Source organism: Cololabis saira, chromosome 17 (genome assembly GCF_033807715.1).
Source record: "Cololabis saira isolate AMF1-May2022 chromosome 17, fColSai1.1, whole genome shotgun sequence".
Lineage (NCBI taxonomy): Eukaryota > Metazoa > Chordata > Actinopteri > Beloniformes > Belonidae > Cololabis > Cololabis saira.
The window spans coordinates 40,062,124-40,080,126 of NC_084603.1; the positions used below are offsets into that span (position 1 = coordinate 40,062,124).

Sequence of the window (18,003 nt, forward strand, 5' to 3'; positions counted from 1 at the left end):
CGAGGTTCTAAACTGCTGAGTCGGCTGTATCTGACATCATCACACTACAGGCCACCGATTGGTCGGGGGGTTGGAGTCAGACGTCTGAGTCAGGAGGAGGAAATCAGAGAAAGAGACTCTGACGGATTCTGGTTCATTTTATTCAACCAGCAATGGCAGCAAAAGTCTGTTTCATGATCCAACTCTGAGGGTCAGATGTTCATAAACCTGGTGCTGAGGAGAGAATTAAAAAGATCTAGACGGAGATAAGGAACGACCAGATCTACCAGGAGCTCTGTCTCTTCATAGCTGCTCACGGCTCCAGCTGACTTTTCAGCAGCGCTGAGACAAACTAACAAAAAAAAAGCATTGCCGCTTGAAGCTTCTCTCACTCTCATTTTTTAACTTGATATCAAACACAAGCCACAGATCCAGCAGCACATCTATCATCTCCTCCAGGTTCTACATCTTTAGTGTTGTTGTCTTCTTCGTTTAGATCACACAATCAAATACGTCACAGCAGCTTCTTCAACCTCCTACTTCTGATCTGGGTGTTGAAAAGAAACGAGGGCGAGTCGAGTGGAGTCGGGCTGAGTAAAAAAAGCTCCATAAATGACTGGACTCACCGATATCCTCCGGATAGACTTGAACTCCAGGAAGGTGAGATGCTCAGCCAGCTCCATGGGCTCCAGGTGGTCAAACAGCAGCGATGCCTTGCCTTTCTTCGCCTGCTTCTTCCGTTGCGTCAACTTCCGCATCCAGTCGTACGACGGACTGCAAGGAGGACAAGATGAAAAGAAAGAAAGGAAGAAACGCTGGCACACTTAAAGTGGCTCAATGATTGGTAACACTGTAGATAGTTTGCGTCACAGTCGTGCACTGTGACGTTCTCAGTTCTGTGGCGGTTCTTCACGGCTGTAAATCCAGAACATGGAGCTTGGGAATCCCTACAGCTGCTCTTGTGTTCAGACCAGTACTTCCACACTTTGGTTTAGGGTTAAAGTATTTATTTTCAGGCATTGGTGGCATCTCTTTGAGAAGAAAGCACTTCCTTGTCAATCCTCTATATTCTTCTACAAACCTGAAATGCAGTTTTGAAGAAAAGGAACTGCAATGTTAAACCTTTACCTAAAAAACCTTCTCTTGACCCAGAATTTTTAGCTAATTATAGACCAATTTCCAACCTTCCATTTGTATCTAAAATTCTGGAAAAAGTAGTTGAAAGTCAGTTATGTGACCATTTGTATAGAATGCTCTTATGATTGGCTGAAACAAAGGAAGACATCTGATTGGTTGCAGATCCTTCCGTGTTAAAAAAAAACCTATTTGTGGATCGACTCACATCAGGGGAGTCTCAAAAGTCACACGCAAATCCAGCGCAGCTCACAGACAAAAAAAACATTTGTAAATCAGGTTATATTTGTGTGTGCATCAAAAATACATTCGTATATCTTGTCCTACACACGTGTGAATTGTTCTGTGCATTTGTGAATTTTGTCCTGTGCATTTGTGAAACGGTGTGTGCATTTGCGAATTATGAGACTGTTCTAGCTCTATACAGTACGAGACAAAAAAAAATAGTGCAAAAAAATCAGGTAGGGTGTGTATGAGGTATAAAGATATTGATAACATCTACAATTAACAAAGTTTACAGTCAACAGGTCGGTGACATGATGAGATTGAGAAGATCTTGAAGTGGCAAAACATTTTTGATTGTCCTCACTTTCAACATTCGATGTCTACTTTTTTTGACCTTTTATTGATAATGAAATGGCTTCATGGGATCTGTAAATTACTGCTTGGAGTTGTACTTCCTTCTGAAGAACTACTAACTACCACTGATAATGAATACCTTACCAATACGATGCAGCGGTTTCTCTAACGGTCTGTCCATGTGTTTGATGACTTACATGGTGGAGATGTCGATGAGTTTGAAATGTTCCTCAGAGCCGAGCTGAGCTGCCATGTCTCTGAACTCCTCCGTTATCCTGATCAATCCCAAGTCCAGGTTGAACTCTGCAGGAAAAGTCACGATCCAGTACCTGAATATACACATACACATTTACAGTTCTGCTGCAACAGCCGTGTGAGAGAAGAGCCAGACGGGCTGCTGTCAGATCAAGTCCCTGGGGTCAGCTGGGATGGAGCAGTAGGTCCTGACTGGGGCAGACGTTTGTGTTTCCAGCTGGTCCTCGCCCTCCCCAGCCATGTGCTGACGCAGCATTACTCACTAGTTTGGTTTAGGTCAGGGGTCAGCAACCCAAGATGTTGAAAGAGCCATATTGGACCAAAAACACAAAAAACAAATATGTCTGGAGCCGCAAAAAATGAAAAGTCTTGTATTAGAATGAAGGCAAATGGCCAAAGGTGAAATGTTGATAAAAAAGTCGAAATTTTGAAAAAAAAAGTCGAAATGTCGAGAAAAAAGTTGAAATTTAGAGAAAAAAGTTTAAATGTCGAGATTAATGTTGAAGTACAATCTCGAGAAAAAAGTTGAAATGTCGAGAAAAAAGTCGAAATGTTGAGATTAAAAAGGAAAGGAAAAAGGAAGAAAAAAAGAGAAAAAAAGGAAAAAAGAAGAAAAAAAGGAAAAAAGAAGAAAAAAGGAAAAAAAAGAAGAAAAAAGAAAAAAAGAGAAAGAAAGAAAAAAAAGAAGAAAAAAAGGAAAAAAAAAAGGTCAAACATTTTTGAAAAAGCTCCAGGAGCCACTAGGGCGGCGCTAAAGAGCCGCATGGGGCTCTAGAGCCGCGGGTTGCCGACCCCCAGTTTAAGAGTTCAGTCAAAGATCTGTCATAACTAAAACAAAATGACCTTTCCAACGATATAACACCTTTTTGAAAATTTGGCAGTCTAATCTAGACTACATCGATACATCTATTACACCAAGTACTTAAAGTACTTAATGTATGTATTGACTGTTTTTTTTTTTTTTTTGGGTGGGTATTATGTACAGGACTGTCTCAGAAAATTAGAATATTGTGATTTTCTGTAATGCAATTACAAAAACAAAAATGTCATACATTCTGGATTCATTACAAATCAACTGAAATATTGCAAGGCTTTTATTATTTTAATATGGCTGATTATGGCTTACAGTTTAAGAAAACTCAAATATCCTATCTCAAAAAATTAGAATATTCTGGGAATCTTAATCTTAAACTGTAAACCATAATCAGCAATATTAAAATAATAAAAGGCTTGCAATATTTCAGTTGATTTGTAATGAATCCAGAATGTATGACATTTTTGTTTTTTTAATTGCATTACAGAAAATAGAGAACTTTATCACAATATTCTCATTTTCTGAGACATACTGTTGGAATATGTTTGTATACATTGCAAAACTGAAAATAAAATAGTAAAAAAAAAAAGATGTGTTATAACATGGTGAAGCAGCGACAACAAAGATGTTCAAGTGTGGAGTTTAAACTGGGACTTCTGGATCACAGCCACAAAAAAACAAGTTCAAATGTTCTCCCTGTGCTTGTGTGTTTTTGGGTGTTCTGCTTCCTCCTGCTTCACTATGATGAGGTGATTTGTAATGATGTTGTTACGCCAACAGCAGAGGGTTAGAATCGGGGGAACTAACGTTTCTAAATGGATGAACTTTGGCGAGCAAAAAAGCTGTTACAAGGAGGTGGATAAAACCTGAAGCCCCCACTCTAGATGAATGGATAGGAATAATACATGAAATATATGGAATGGAAAAGTTGTCCTTCTCTCTAAAAATGGAGAAGGAGAAATGTTACCAGGTGTGTCTAAGTGGACTGAGAGATCAAAATGTGTTTTGTAATATGATATATTGATATAATCTACAGCACGATCTTTACTCATTCTGCCTCGTGTGTAATTTTCTGTATGTAATATTTAAGATGAGAAGCTTTCCATGTTCCATGTAAATATTTTACAAAGAAAATTCTGGGAAGAGCCAGGAGGAAAATTGGACATCAGAAGTTCTACACAATGTCATGCCAATGTTATGTTAACTTACTTGAAGAGATTTTGACGCTATGTAAATCTGCATCCGTGAAGTCAGGGCTTTTCCAAATAAAAGATAAAAATAAAAAAATAAAAGAACTTTGGCTTTTAGTGCTAAACCTTGCTACAGGAGATGATGAATGCTGCTTTACAACACTGTGGAACTGTAAACGCAGCGGTTTATGATGGGATCTCTGTGTGTGTGTGTGTGTGTGTGTGTGTGTGTGTGTGTGTGTGTGTGTGTGTGCGTGTGTGCGTGTGTGCGTGTGTGCGTGTGTGCGTGTGTGCGTGTGTGCGCGTGTGTGCGTGTGCGTTTGCGCGTGCACGTGTGTGTGTGCGTCCTCTTACCTCATTAGATAACAGATCTTCAGCCTGGTTGTCTGGCAGCCGTCACCTTTGCAGTCGTGGTACGTGGGGTTAAGTTAAGGACTTTTTCACAACATCTGACTACAAGTGGCTAAGTCGGCCCGGTACAGCCATGAACACTGGATCACTGACCCTGAAGTCTTACAAACTTATGCTGCTTTTCCACCAGTACCTTCTCAGCCCGACTCGGCTCGGCTCGGTTTGGTTCTTTTCCACCAGGGGTCTAACGTGCCGAGTAGATACTTTTCTGTAACTATTCTGCCGAGGTTCTAAGCTGCTGAGTCGGCTGTATCTGACATCATCACACTACAGACCACCGATTGGTCGGGGGGTTGGAGTCAGACGTCTGAGTCAGGAGGAGGAAATCAGAGAAAGAGACTCTGACGGATTCTTGTTCATTTTTTTTCGAAGAACAATCACTGCGTTTCCATGCATCAATAACCCTTTTAAAACCCGAATATTGGCAATAACCCGGTTTTGCACGGCCATGTAAACACCAATAACCCTTTGAATAACCCGAATTTGCTCATATTTAGGTTTATAAAAACCCCAATATGAGCCCTGGGTTACTCCTTTTAAAACCTGAATATTGGGTCATGTAAACACCAAACAGAATATCCCCATCAAACGGAACATGAATTTGTTTTCTGCACATGCTCTGTTCACACGGAATCCTGGTCTTCTGAGTCCAGGAAGTTCTTATAAACACGGAGAAACCAAGACCAGGAGGAGACTAATCACTTCATAAATGTAATGAAGGATATGAACATTTCTGCATTTGTAGACGGTAGAAAGTACCGGGATAGAAGATTTACAAGAAGGTGAGAGAAAAGTTGTACGAAGCAGCATTTGTTTTGAATTTGGATACAGGAAGAGGAAGTGGAAATGACGGGAATTCCGTCATCATGTTCTCCGTGCGTCGCTGGTTTGATCCAGATATCCTGAATGATTAATTATCATGGAAACGGAATATTCCCAATGTTTCAGTAACCGGAATATTAGCAATAACCCCAATTTTGACTGCATGGAAACGTATAGTCACTGGCAGCGCAGAAATCTGTTCCGTTGTCAGATTCAGAGGTGGAAACCTTCTTAAACCTGGTGGCTGAGGAAAAGAGAGCTAGATGGGACCCCGAGGAACCAAAATATACCAGGAGCTTCTCAGTCCATGTCTTCTCAAGGCTACAAACTTTTCAGCTGTGCCGAGACAAACCGAAAAAGTTAAAAAGCGATTATCGTGCCGTGAAGGACCACAATAGCCGGAGTGGGTCTTCTTCGTTGGTGTCGCACAATCAAATACGTCACAGCAGCTTCGCTCCAACCTCCTACTTCTGATCTGGGTGTTGAAAAGAAACGAGGGCAAGGCGAGTGGAGTGGAGTCGGGCTGAGTAGGTACTAGTATAAAAGCGCCGTTAAGGATTAAGTTAATCAAAGGCTGATGTCAGAGAAGTGTGCTGCATAGAGTAGACACAATGGAGGCCAGAGAAAACCACATCTTGAACCAACAGTTGTGTGGAATATTGCGATGGGTACGGCCAGTACTCGAGTCGTAAAATAAAATCAGGGGGGGATGGTGGATTTTATCATATGGGGACAGATAATTTGTGCTTATTACAAATAATATAATATATTACAAATAATAGCAGTGACCAAAACACCTGCAGAAATACTGCAGGAATGACATAGCAGCAGTTAAATGCAGCCTTCTGTAAGCTTTAAATATCCACTGGGCTTACATCAAATACATCAAAACACAACAATAAAAAACACTTTTCTGAACTTATCAATATGACTCTGTCCTTCACAGGATAAGAAACATGGATCACTGCAAAAACTCACAATCTTAACAAGAATATTTGTCTTATTTCTAGTTAAAATGACTCATTTTAGTCAAAAAATCTCATTACACTTAAAACAAGACTCATCACTGGAAAAAACAACAATTTTCACCTGTTTAAAGTAGATTTTCACTTTATTTCACATTTTTTTGCTTGTAATGAGAAGATAAATCTTGTCCCACTGGCAGATTTTTCTACTTATTTCACGTGAAAATTTACTTGAAACAGGCGAAAATTGTCAAATAAGTTATTTTTCTGGTGTTATTTTTCTGGTGATGACTCTAAATGTTGAAAAAGCAGTAAAACCACATTCATTGATGAAATGACAAGGAAAGCGGGGATGATTTTGACCGTTTTTTATTTCAGGGGGGGATGCCATCCCCCCTCATTCCCCCTCTACTCCAGTACTGGGTACGGCCTGATTTTTCTTATGTTTTATACCCAAAGCACCAAGTTTGAGATACATCAGGCGCGAGGCATGACATTATGATGATCTACCAACACGCTGTGGAGGCTTTCTCAGTCCGTCTGTGTGGAGCGGGTGAGAAGGTGAAGCTGGGGGGCCAGGAGCAGGTCTGAACTTGTACAGGGTAGGATATATCATCTGTAGTTTTCCTGCCAGCTCAGAGGAGGTAACGTACCAGCGGTGCATCAGCAGCAGGATGCGAGGAAGCAGGTTACCGTGCAGCTCACCGCCGTCATCTGTGAATGAACAAAAGGTCAAATGTACATCTGTGTCAAATGTAAACTGATAACAGTCATAGCCTGGAGGAAAAGTAAGTGAATCCACAGATGAATTACTTTAGATCGGGAGTCAGCAACCCGCGGCTCTAGAGCCGCATGTGACTCTCTAGCGCCGCCCTAGTGGCTCCTGGAGCTTTTTCACAAATGTTTGAAAATGGAAATAAATGTGGGAGGGAAATATATTTTTTGTTTTAATATGGTTAATATGGTTTTCCAATGCTGTAAAAATGTGTAGAATAAATATTAAATTTCAACATTTCTGTTAACGAAGATTTGCGTCAGAGCCTGCAACACATATTTCTACCAGCAGGGGGCGCCATGCAGGTGGCTGTTGTAAACAAACCGGCCAAGGGATTGTTTCCAAAGGGAAAAAGAGAAAAATAACTGAGGAGAAAAGAGGATTCAACGTTTATTGGACCGAATCATTTGCATTCATTGCCTGAATGTTTGCTCTCTAGCGAGAAGTTGTCCAATAACAATAAGAGTCATGTGGAAAGACATTTCCAGGGAAAGCATGCTACATTTTGTCTGTGGAGATTCATTTATCCAGGTAGAAAGTTCTTCTAAAAAGGATTTTATTTTAAAAACACTGGACTTAAAACATACTTAAAAATACAAGACGTTTCGGTGTTCATCCAAACACCTTCATCAGTTGTTTGGTCCACAGGAAGTAGCTCTGGCAGTTAGACACAAAGGAGTCACCTGATGAAGGTGTTTGGATGAACACCGAAACGTCTTGTGTTTTTAAGTATGTTTTAAGTCCAGTTTATTTTAAAATAAAATCCTTTTTAGAACATGCTACATTTTGCAGCCGAGTCCCCAGTTGGGAGTGAGAGAAAGTGCGATTGCATTACTTCTGGAGAAATTAGAGGAACGCAAAAATAGATTTAAGAAGTGGATTGCATCCCCAAACTCCACTACTGCTGCAAGTTTTGTTGCAACCAGGGAGATAATAAAGCGTGGAAAACCGTTTGCAGACTTCAAAAACCAAACCGAGATGATACAGACTCTCTCTGCTAAGACAGTGAAGGAAAGGGCCGTTAAAATAGCAGCAACATCACCGATCAGCAAATCAAGGACATAAATTCAGCACCAGCTACTCAATTATTGTGTTGAGTCATGTGATGTGATGGATATTGAGCAGACTGAGCTTTTATGCAGGTATGTGAACTCTTATGTATGTGTAGTCAACTTAGTGATTTTGATAGTAGGCTAATATAAATAATATAGATAGATACAGCATGTGTTGCCTTCATTCTAAGGCTTATACAAGACTTTTCATTTTTTGCGGCTCCAGACATATTTGTTTTTTGTTTTTTAGGTCCAATATGGCTCTTTCAACATTTGGGGTTTCCGAGCTCTGCTTTAGAAAAAGCAAACTTGCACATCGGGTGTCTCAAAATGAGATTATATTGGAGGTGTGGTTTAGAGTAACTCTCAAAGAAGCATCTGCTGATGAGAAGCACAGTAACAGTTATTCATCTGCATCAGACTAGAAAGTCGTGTTTAGAAATCCGTCATTTAGACTAACTGTCTGCAAATGGAGACAGTGTGAAGTGGACGTCCAGACACACAGAGTCCTCTGTGAGGCAAAGAGCTCACGAGTAACAGCCAAATGTCCAGAATGAGGATGTGTTGAACCCAAATAAAGGAGGGAGGCAGGTTTTTTTCTTTTGTTTAAGAAGCAGAATAGAAAAAAGAAAAACTCCAAAGAGTGGTGCGGAGAGCTGGCTGGGGAACGGAGAGAAGCACTTGCAGAGTAAAACAGGACATGAAACAAAGAACACAAGGGACTTAACAAAGCAAGAAAACTAAACAAGACTCAAAACTCAAAGTCAAGACCAAAACCAATCTAACAGAGACCAAAAACATGGCAATTGATTTCAGGAAGAATGCCAAAATATCTGAACCTGTTAGGATTAAGGGACAAGTCATTGAACAAGTGCAGTCCTTTAAATACCTGGGGACAATCATTGACTCTACCCTAAACTTTAATTCAATTCAATTCAATTCAATTTTATTTATATAGCGTCTAATACAACAGATGTTGTCTCTAGACGCTTTCCAGAGATCCAGAACATGAACATAAACATAAACATAAACCCCGAGCAATTATTATATAAACAATGGCAGGTAAAAAACTCCCCTAGTGGGAGAAAAGCCTTAAGCCAAACAGTGGCAAGGAAAACTCCCCTTCAGGAGGAAGAAACCTTGAGCAGGACCAGGCTCATAAGGGAACACAGGCCGGAACGCAGCTCCCGAGGCTCCAGCCTGCAAACATGCACAAAAGAGAAAAAAGGGGGGCCGGCACAAGAAACTACAGGAACGATGGACAAAAATGATAGCTATGAGATATTTTTTTTTGTGAACAATTGTTTTATTGAAATTATAATCTCACATGACAAGGTTGAGAAATACAAACATTTTCAACGTACCCCTCCCTCCCTCCCCCTGGCGGCATCCCCCCCCCTCCCTCTCGGTCTAATGTCTCACAATTCTTCTACGTGCCTTTATTCTGAATTAAGCAGGTTCGTTATAGCCGAAGCGGCTCTCCTCCATGAGTCCAGTGTAGAGGTTTTGGCTTTGTTCACCCGTGCTGTAGACAGTTCTAGCATGACCACATCCAGAAAGTATTCCAGCCATTTTCTAGTATACAATTTGTGAGGGGGCAGCCAGCGTTGTACTATCAGTTTTTTGGTGGCCGTCAAGCCAGCCAGCCAAACCTTGCGTTGTTTCTCATTCAGCCCCAAATGTGAATCATCATTGAGCAAGAGGAGAGTCGGCTCCAGAGGTACAGGTTTGTCAATTATATTAGATAAAGTCACTGTTACCTTCCTCCAAAAGCCATGAACCTCCGGGCAGTCCCATACCATATGCTTAAATGTTCCCGGTGTGTTCAAGGAGCACAAGTCACAGTTCGGGTCGGTTGACAACTTCATATGAAATCTCAAAAGTGGTGTCAGATAGGCCTTCTGACACAACTTATAGTGAATCAACTGGTGGTTGGGGTTCTTGGACGCATGAAATGTGTTCCCCCAGACATTTTCCCAGTTTATGTCCTCCTCCGCAACAGCCAAGTCTCTAGACCATACCTTAGCCAGGGGTAGCTTCTTCTGTGTGAGTGTTTGAAGTCGTGAATACATCACTGATACGAGACCCCTAGTGTTCATTGTGAGTAGCCAGCCTACCACAGGGTGTGTCTGCAGCTTAGAGTTAGTCAACACACCACAGGCGCGAAGAGCCGACCGTAGTTGGAGGTATAGAAAGTGAGATGTCCTTGGCAGATTAAAACGAGAACACAGTGTCTGAAAGCTAAGCATACCTCCCGGGTCAAATACATCTCCGAGATTATACACACCCTTTGAGGACCACGATGCTGACTCAAACGGTTTATTCCCTGAGACAATATTCTTGTTCCCCCACAGCGGAGTGTTCAGATGCCATTTCCAATTCCCCCCAAGACTCTTCTCAACCGTCTTGAAATTTCTTATAGAATTTGTAATAACCGGCCCAAAGCGTAACATGCATTGGTTGATAGATAATCCAGAGAATAAGATCCCTTCGAGTTTGTATGGAAACACCAGTGCATCTTCTACATCCCTCCAGGCTACCTGGGAGGAGCGGTCAAGCCATGTCTTCAGTGGGCGTAGCTGAAATGCCTGATGGTACCTCATAAAATTTGGGAAGGCCAGCCCACCCTCCTGCTTTGATCGCTGTAAGGTGGAGAATCTAATTTTGGGATGCCCACTATTCCAGATATATTTTCGTAGCAGGGAGTCAACTTTCTTCCAATATCCCGCCGGAGGAGGGGGCGGAATCATCATGCTAACAAAATTGAGACGAGGCAACACGTTCATTTTGACAGAGGCAATCCTTGTTTGCAGTGAAGCTGGTAATTTAGTCCATATAGCTATATCACGTTCCACTTCTTTACGATTACAATATTATGCAGTGAAGGCTGAATCTGGATGCCCAAATACGTGATCCCTGCTGTGATGGGAATGTCATAAGGTAAAACTACCGATTTCGCTGGTTCATTCAGGGGCATCAGAGCTGACTTTGTCCAATTGATCTTATAGCCGGATAACATCCTGAACTCTTCAAAAGTGGTTAAAAGAGAGGGTATTGACTTTTCGATGTCTGATAAATAGATAAGTACATTGTCAGCAAAAGCCGATATGGTATGCGACGAGGCTTTAATCCGAATAGGAGCAATGACCTGGCTCTCCCTCAGATGTTGGGCTAGCGGTTCTAATGAGAGAATAAATAAACTTGGCGAGAGGCCACATCCCTGTCGGGTCCCACGAAAAATGGGAAAGGGGCTCGAGTGTAAGCCGTTCGTGGACACCATGGCAGTGGGGTTAACATATAAAACACGAATCATGTCGACAAACCCTCTCCCCAGTCCAAATCTCTCCAGGACCGCCCACAGATACTGCCACACGAGCCTGTCAAACGCCTTTTCGGCATCAAGTGACAGTATCGCGCATGGAGTCTGTAATTGTTGAGTTTCATGAATTACATGTATTAGGCGTCGGATATTGTCCGCTGCTAAGCGCCCTTTCATGAAGCCAGTCTGATCCTTATGAATTAGTCTGTCCATGTACCTCTCCAAACGTAATGCCAGTACCTTAGAATACAGCTTCTTGTCTGAGTCAATTAACGAAATTGGTCTGTAATTGGAGCAGTCAGTTTTGTCTTTCCCTTTTTTAGGGATTAGCGAAATCAGGGCGGCGTTAGTGTGAGTAGGGAAATAGCCTTTCTTAACCGCTGATTGGATCGACTCCAACAAAACAGGTCCCAAAATATCCCAGAAGTGTAGTAAGAGCTCTGGCGGTATGCCGTCTGGACCTGGCGATTTCCCTTTATTTGTCATCCTAAGCGCAGTCTCCAGCTCCTTTAAGGATATGGGACGACCAAGATCTGTTGCTTCCTGCTCCCCTAACGTGGGCAAATCCAGACTGCTCAGAAATTGCCTACATTTCTCTGAGTCAAAATCACACGTTGATTTGTACAGCTCCCTATAAAAAGAGTGGGACACGACATTTATCTCTTTTGGGTCAGATGTAAATTCATTATTAGCCCTTTTGATGGTATTGATTGATGCTCTGGATTCGCTTTGTTTAAGCTTCAGCGCCAATAACCTGCTTGGTTTGCTTCCGTTAAAATAATAGCTCTGCCTGACTCTGTGCATGATGAATTCCGCTCGCCTCCTCAACAGATCACTGAGCTCCACCCTGACTCCCCTCAGTTCTTTTTCCGTCGATTTAGCGTATTTACCCTTTAACCGCTTCTCAAGTATGTGACATTTCTTTTCTAACTCGCAGATCCTGCGGCTCCTCTCTTTTTTGAGATGAGATGCATAAGAGGATGTAAAGTCCCTAATACACCCCTTGGTGGCCATCCATATATATGAGGCATCCTCTACTGAACCTATATTATTGGCTACGAATTCTGTAATACTTTTCCTAAATTGTGTTACAAATACCTCATCCTGCAGAAGCGTTGTATTAAAGCGCCATCTCTGTGTTTTATTGAGTTTGTGACTAAGATCTATCGTCATCAACAACGGGTTATTGTCAGATAGTATCGCCGGCAGCACCTGTATGTGATCTCCACCCGTTTTCAGACTCGAAGAGAGCAGAAAGTAGTCGATTCTGGAATGTGATTTATGATACGCAGAAAAGTATGTATAGTCTCTAATGCCCTGGTTCTGAATCCGCCACATATCAACTAGGCTAATATTTTGTATCATGGCGTTGAGAGCAGCTGATGCTGCCCGCTGGGTGTGGGAAACCGACAAGGTGGATCTATCTAAGTTAAGGTCGCACACTGCGTTCATATCCCCTCCCACAATCAGCTCATAGTCTGATAAAGACAGAAGCTCCTTGGTAAGTTCTGGAAAAAAGAGAGGGTCAAAAACTGCTGGTGCGTATACTGATACAAAGGCTACTTTCTTTCCATATATGGATGTACCTAAATATGCTATGCGGCCTGATGTCCCTTTATTAACCTTTTCCACCTCTAAGGTCAGGCTCCTTTTGGCCAAAATGACTGTCCCCCTAGAGTTAGAACTCCCACAATCTGAAGCCACAACTTTATATTGCTTATTTTGAAAGCGTGATACATCCTCCACCCTCAGGTGTGTTTCCTGAATAAATGCTACATCTACATCCTTGCGACGGAGTAAGTCTAAGCATTTCACTCTTTTAAGTTTTGCATTCAGTCCCCGGACATTATAGCTCAAAATAGTTAGCTTAACCATTATCAAAATGGGTAGCTATTGCTCCAGATGTGACAATAAAAGGCTTAACCCTGATGTAAAAGTCATAACCGAGATACCCATCCTCCCACCTCCCTCTGCCGCCCCCCCAAGCCCCCCTGAACAGTGGTTCCGATCCGTGTGACTTCTGCATAACGCAGCTCAGCAAGACTTCCTAAACTCCTATCCATCCCTCCCTTGTAACAGTTAACTCCCTCCCATCAGGTTAACACACAGCAGTAACACATACACCTGGCCGGAGATCCCTTATTTGTCCAAAATAATTAGATAGTAAAAAATAAAGTGCAGGTAAAAACAAAAATGGGCACATATCTGTGAATATCGTGACCTCTGTCATCAATTCCGGCTATAAATCAAAAAAGTATTTGGTAAATATAAATACCCCCTCTAAGATTATTTCTTCAACAACCATAAGTAAACATTTTCATAACTAGGGCATCCTAGAATAACAAGATATAAAAATATAAAATAAACATTGTGGCAAACAGTTCCCCCACCTCAACCCTGCAACAGGTAGGGGGGCGGTGCGAACAGACCACGCCCCCTGCAGCCGCGAGCTCCTCCGTCCCCAACCTGCGCTCTCCGTGCGAACCTCACCGGCACAAGACAACAAAACGGGTCAAGTTTTTCCCTCGGAGAGTCATAGCAGACAACCGTGCTCTAATGATGCAGCTGGTCGACCCCGACCTCATCTGCGCTGGTCCGCAGTGTCGGACTGCTCCATGTCGTCCTCCTCCGGTCGCGACGCATCTCCCGACCCGACGGTGAACAGCCGGCGGCGCGACGACGGCCCCTCCCCGGCATCCTTCCTCAGGAACTGTGCGGCCTCGCGCGCTGAAGTGAAGGTGCGTTGTTCATTGTTGATAGTCATCCTCAGGGTGGCCGGGTAGAGTAGAAAAGCCGGGATGCCTCTCTCATACAGCTCCTTCATCACCTCTCCATACGCCTTCCTCCTCTCGCTCGTGTACGCGCTGTAATCCGCATAGAACCGTATTGTCCTCCCAGCGTCCTGTATGGGAGCTTTTTTCCTCGCCTCGCGAGCCCCTTGCAGGATGGTGTTGCGGTCCTGATACCTGAGCACTTTGAATATCATGGTAGCCTGGCCGTTGTTCTTGTTGCTGCGGATTCTGTGGGCGCGTTCTATTTGAATCTTGGTTTCACCAAGCGAGGGGATCCACTTTGGCAGCATTTCTTGTAGGAAAGCGATCGCATCCCCTCCCTCTCTGCCGGTTGCAATCCCCGTAATTCTCACGTTGTTCCGCCGGTCTTGGTCCTCCAGCGAGGCAACTTTCAGCTGCAACTTTTCAGATCCGCGGTGTTGTTACTCACTTCCCTTTTCATGGCTCTCGTCTCGGCTTGTACCCGATCCACTTTCGCGACCAGTCCATTGACAGTTTCCATGTGGGCTTCCACTTTCCTCTCCAAGCTCTCTACAGAGTTTTTCATTCCGTCGATAGCTCCCTGAACAGCCCGTGTCACCGCTGCTTCCAGGTTATCTTGTTGTCTGGATAATGCTAGCTCAATAGCCACGCTCACGCTGCTAGCAATGTTAGCATCCACGCCGCCGTCCTCTGACTGTTTGCGTTTTGCTGCAGGAGTTTTGGCTGGCGAACAGCCCAGTTTCTTGTTCCCGACATCTTCTACAACTTTATCAATTCAGTAAATAAGGTTTTCAAAACGTGTAACCTGACTAAATATCAAAATTGAGGGATAGCTAGTAGGAGCTCTAGTGTCCTCCGACCATTGCGTCTGCAGGTCACTTCCGGTCCAGCTATGAGATATTTATAATAAATAAAAATGGTAATGGAGAAGAGAGGCAGGGAAAAGGAGAGGAGAAGAAGGGTGAGAGGCACCGCCCAGCGGATCATGTCGGTGCCCCCCTGCAGCATAAGCCTATAGCAGCATATCTACCGCAAAGCTATATTTGAGACTAAACTATTATAGTTTTGTTCTATAGCTGCAACTATGACTACTGACTCTAACACACTAGAGTTTACACTACCTAGAGATTTACCAACACCAGCTAGAGGTTTACTAAACACTACTATAGGCTTTACTAAACAGAAAGGTTTTAAGTTTAGTTTTAAAGGTGGAGGTGGTGTCAGCCTCCTTAACCCAGATTGGAAGTTGGTTCCATAATAATGGTGCCTGATAGCAGAACGCCCGCCCTCCAAATCTACATTTAGATACTCTAGGAACTACGAGTAAACCTGCACCCTGGGAGCGGAGAGCTCTGCCAGGAACATAAGGCACTATCAAATCTTGTAAATACTGCGGAGCTAAGCCGTTTTGGGCTTTATATGCAAGTAATAAAATTTTAAATTGAATTCTGAATTTTACAGGTAGCCAATGGAGCGATGCTAACACTGGAGAGACGTGGTCTCTCCTGCTGATTCCTGTCAGCACTCGTGCTGCTGCATTCTGGATCAGCTGGAGCCTATTCAGGAGGCTCCAGCCTTTAAGGAGAACTGCAAAGCTGTGAGCAGGAAGGGACACCCTTCCTGCTGGAAGGAGGGTAAGATCATTCCTTTACCCAAAGATACAAAATCAACTTTCTGCAGTCCATATAGTAGGCCTATAAGTATTCTGCCTGTTCTTAGTAAATTATTGGAGAAGATAGTATTCAAGCAAGTACAAGATTACTTTTCTTACAATTATTTAACAACAATGTTCCAACATGCTTATAGGTCTGGCCACTCCACCTGCACTGCAATGACACAGATGTCCGATAGCTGGTTAACATCAATTGACGACTCGATGCTTGTGGGAACAGTATTGCTTGACTTCAGTGCTGCCTTTGATGTGATCGACTATGACATTTTAATTTCTAAACTCATTAGTTATGGTTTTAATGTTTCTGCAATTCAATGGTTTAAGAGCTATTTGTCTGAAAGGTCACAAAGAGTATATTTTAACAGTGCCTTATCGGATAGTAAGTCATTGGACTGTGGAGTCCCCCAGGATAGCTGTCTGGGACCTCTTTTATTCTCAATTTTTACGAATGATATGCCGTATGTACTCAGAAAGGCTAAGTTGACTATGTATGCTGATGATTCTACACTGTATTATGCAGCCCCCACATACTCTGAGATCAATCAGGTTCTCTCTTGTGAGATCAGCTTATTATATGATTGGATCAAAACAAATAAACTGATCCTTAATATATCAAAAACGAAGTGTATACTGTTTGGTTCTAGCTATAGATTATCTGATAATCCTAAAATAAGTATAAAAATAGAAAGTCAAACAATTCAGCAAGTAAAAAGTGTTAAGCTTCTTGGACTTTGGCTTGATAGTACATTGTCTTGGTCTGATCACATCAATAAAGTTGTTGCCAAAATGGGCAGAGCTGTTGCCGTAACACGCAAATGTACACCGTTTCTAAAAACACAGTTGTTTTGCAAAGTTGTTTGTTCATTGGTTTTGTGTCATTTGGATTACTGTTCAGTTGTTTGGTCTGCTGCATCGAGCGGTCTTCTAAAGAAACTACAAATGGCACAAAACAAGGCTGCAAGACTGGTTCTTGGTTGTTCATTGAGAACAAGTGTTTTAGAAATGCATGAACGTCTCTCCTGGCTGAGGGTTGAGGATAGGCTAACTGCTAGTGTGCTTACATATTTCCATAGCATCATTAACACTCAAATTCCTACATTTCTTTATAATAAAATAACTTACTGTTCAGACACTCATTCATACAATACTCGAAGGGCAAATAGTGGTCAGATAACTTTACCCTTACCTAGGTCTGAATCTATGAGGAGGACAGTGTTTTACAGATCAGTTACACATTGGAACAGTCTTCCAGGTGAAATTCGTGACATTAAAAGAAAGGTTAGTTTTAAACAGAAACTAAGAATGTATTTATTGACATCACTATAGTTTACATGATATGTATGATGTTGTTTCTTGTTTTTATTTGTGATGTGTTATTTGTGATTCTATTTATTCTATGAATTGACTCTGTAATGTTTGAGTTTGTATGTTAACGTTTGGACCCCAGGAAGACTAGCTGTCGTTTTGGCGTCAGCTAATGGGGATCCTTTTTAATAAACAAATAAACAAACACCAGCGGCTGTTCTGTCTGAGGACGTTGTCCTGTTCCACATTGACAGGACCATGATGACACTTTTTATCATGCTTTTATTGAATCTGTTTTAAGTTTTTTTTCGGCTGGTTGGGGAAACAAAGCTGGACCTGGAGTCGCTGGACAGGAAGCAGTTCAATTCAATTCAATTCAATTTTATTTATATAGCGTCTAATACAACAGATGTTGTCTCTAGACGCTTTCCAGAGATCCAGAACATGAACATAAACATAAACATAAACATAAACATAAACATAAACCCCCGAGCAATTATTATATAAACAATGGCAGGTAAAAACTCCCTTAGTGGGAGAAAAGCCTTAAGCCAAACAGTGGCAAGGAAAAACTCCCCTTTAGGAGAGAAGAAACCTTGAGCAGGACCAGGCTCATAAGGGGGGACCCTCCTGCCGAAGGCCAGACTGGGCCAGACAGTTGCAGCTCCAGCTCCATCCCACTGATGCCTCTATTCCTAAGTGCTCTGTTTTATACTTAGTTTATTGTTTTTTATCATATTTTATTTTTGTTTAATCTCATGTTTTATCTAAATATTTTAGTCGTTATTTATGGTCTATTTTATACATTCTACTGTCTTATTCTTTTAGTTTTTAATGTCTTGCTTTCTAGACATACTTTTAGGATTTTATGTTATGTTATACTCTTTTAAACTCTTTTAGTGTATTTTATCCTGCTTTCTTGTAGCTTTTAGCTCCAGTGTTTCCTCATGGGGAGCC

The 18,003-nt window shown here is 42.1% G+C and overlaps 1 protein-coding gene across 5 annotated transcripts in view; it reads right to left on the reverse strand.

The window, feature by feature from the left end:
- The window catches only part of rasgrp3 (RAS guanyl releasing protein 3 (calcium and DAG-regulated)), a 115,853-nt gene that overhangs the window by 32,948 nt on the left and 64,902 nt on the right, over window positions 1-18,003 (reverse strand). For 4 of the 5 annotated variants that reach the window (XM_061745333.1, XM_061745334.1, XM_061745335.1 and 1 more), the window contains exons 3-6: window positions 6,761-6,863; window positions 4,306-4,368; window positions 1,890-2,021; window positions 606-753 (exon numbers count right to left, since the gene is read on the reverse strand). In XM_061745333.1, coding sequence (XP_061601317.1) covers window positions 606-753; window positions 1,890-2,021; window positions 4,306-4,368; window positions 6,761-6,863 — 446 coding nt within the window. Of the gene's footprint in view, window positions 1-605; window positions 754-1,889; window positions 2,022-4,305; window positions 4,369-6,760; window positions 6,864-18,003 lie in introns of those variants that run through there. The other variant, XM_061745336.1, reaches the window with a different exon arrangement.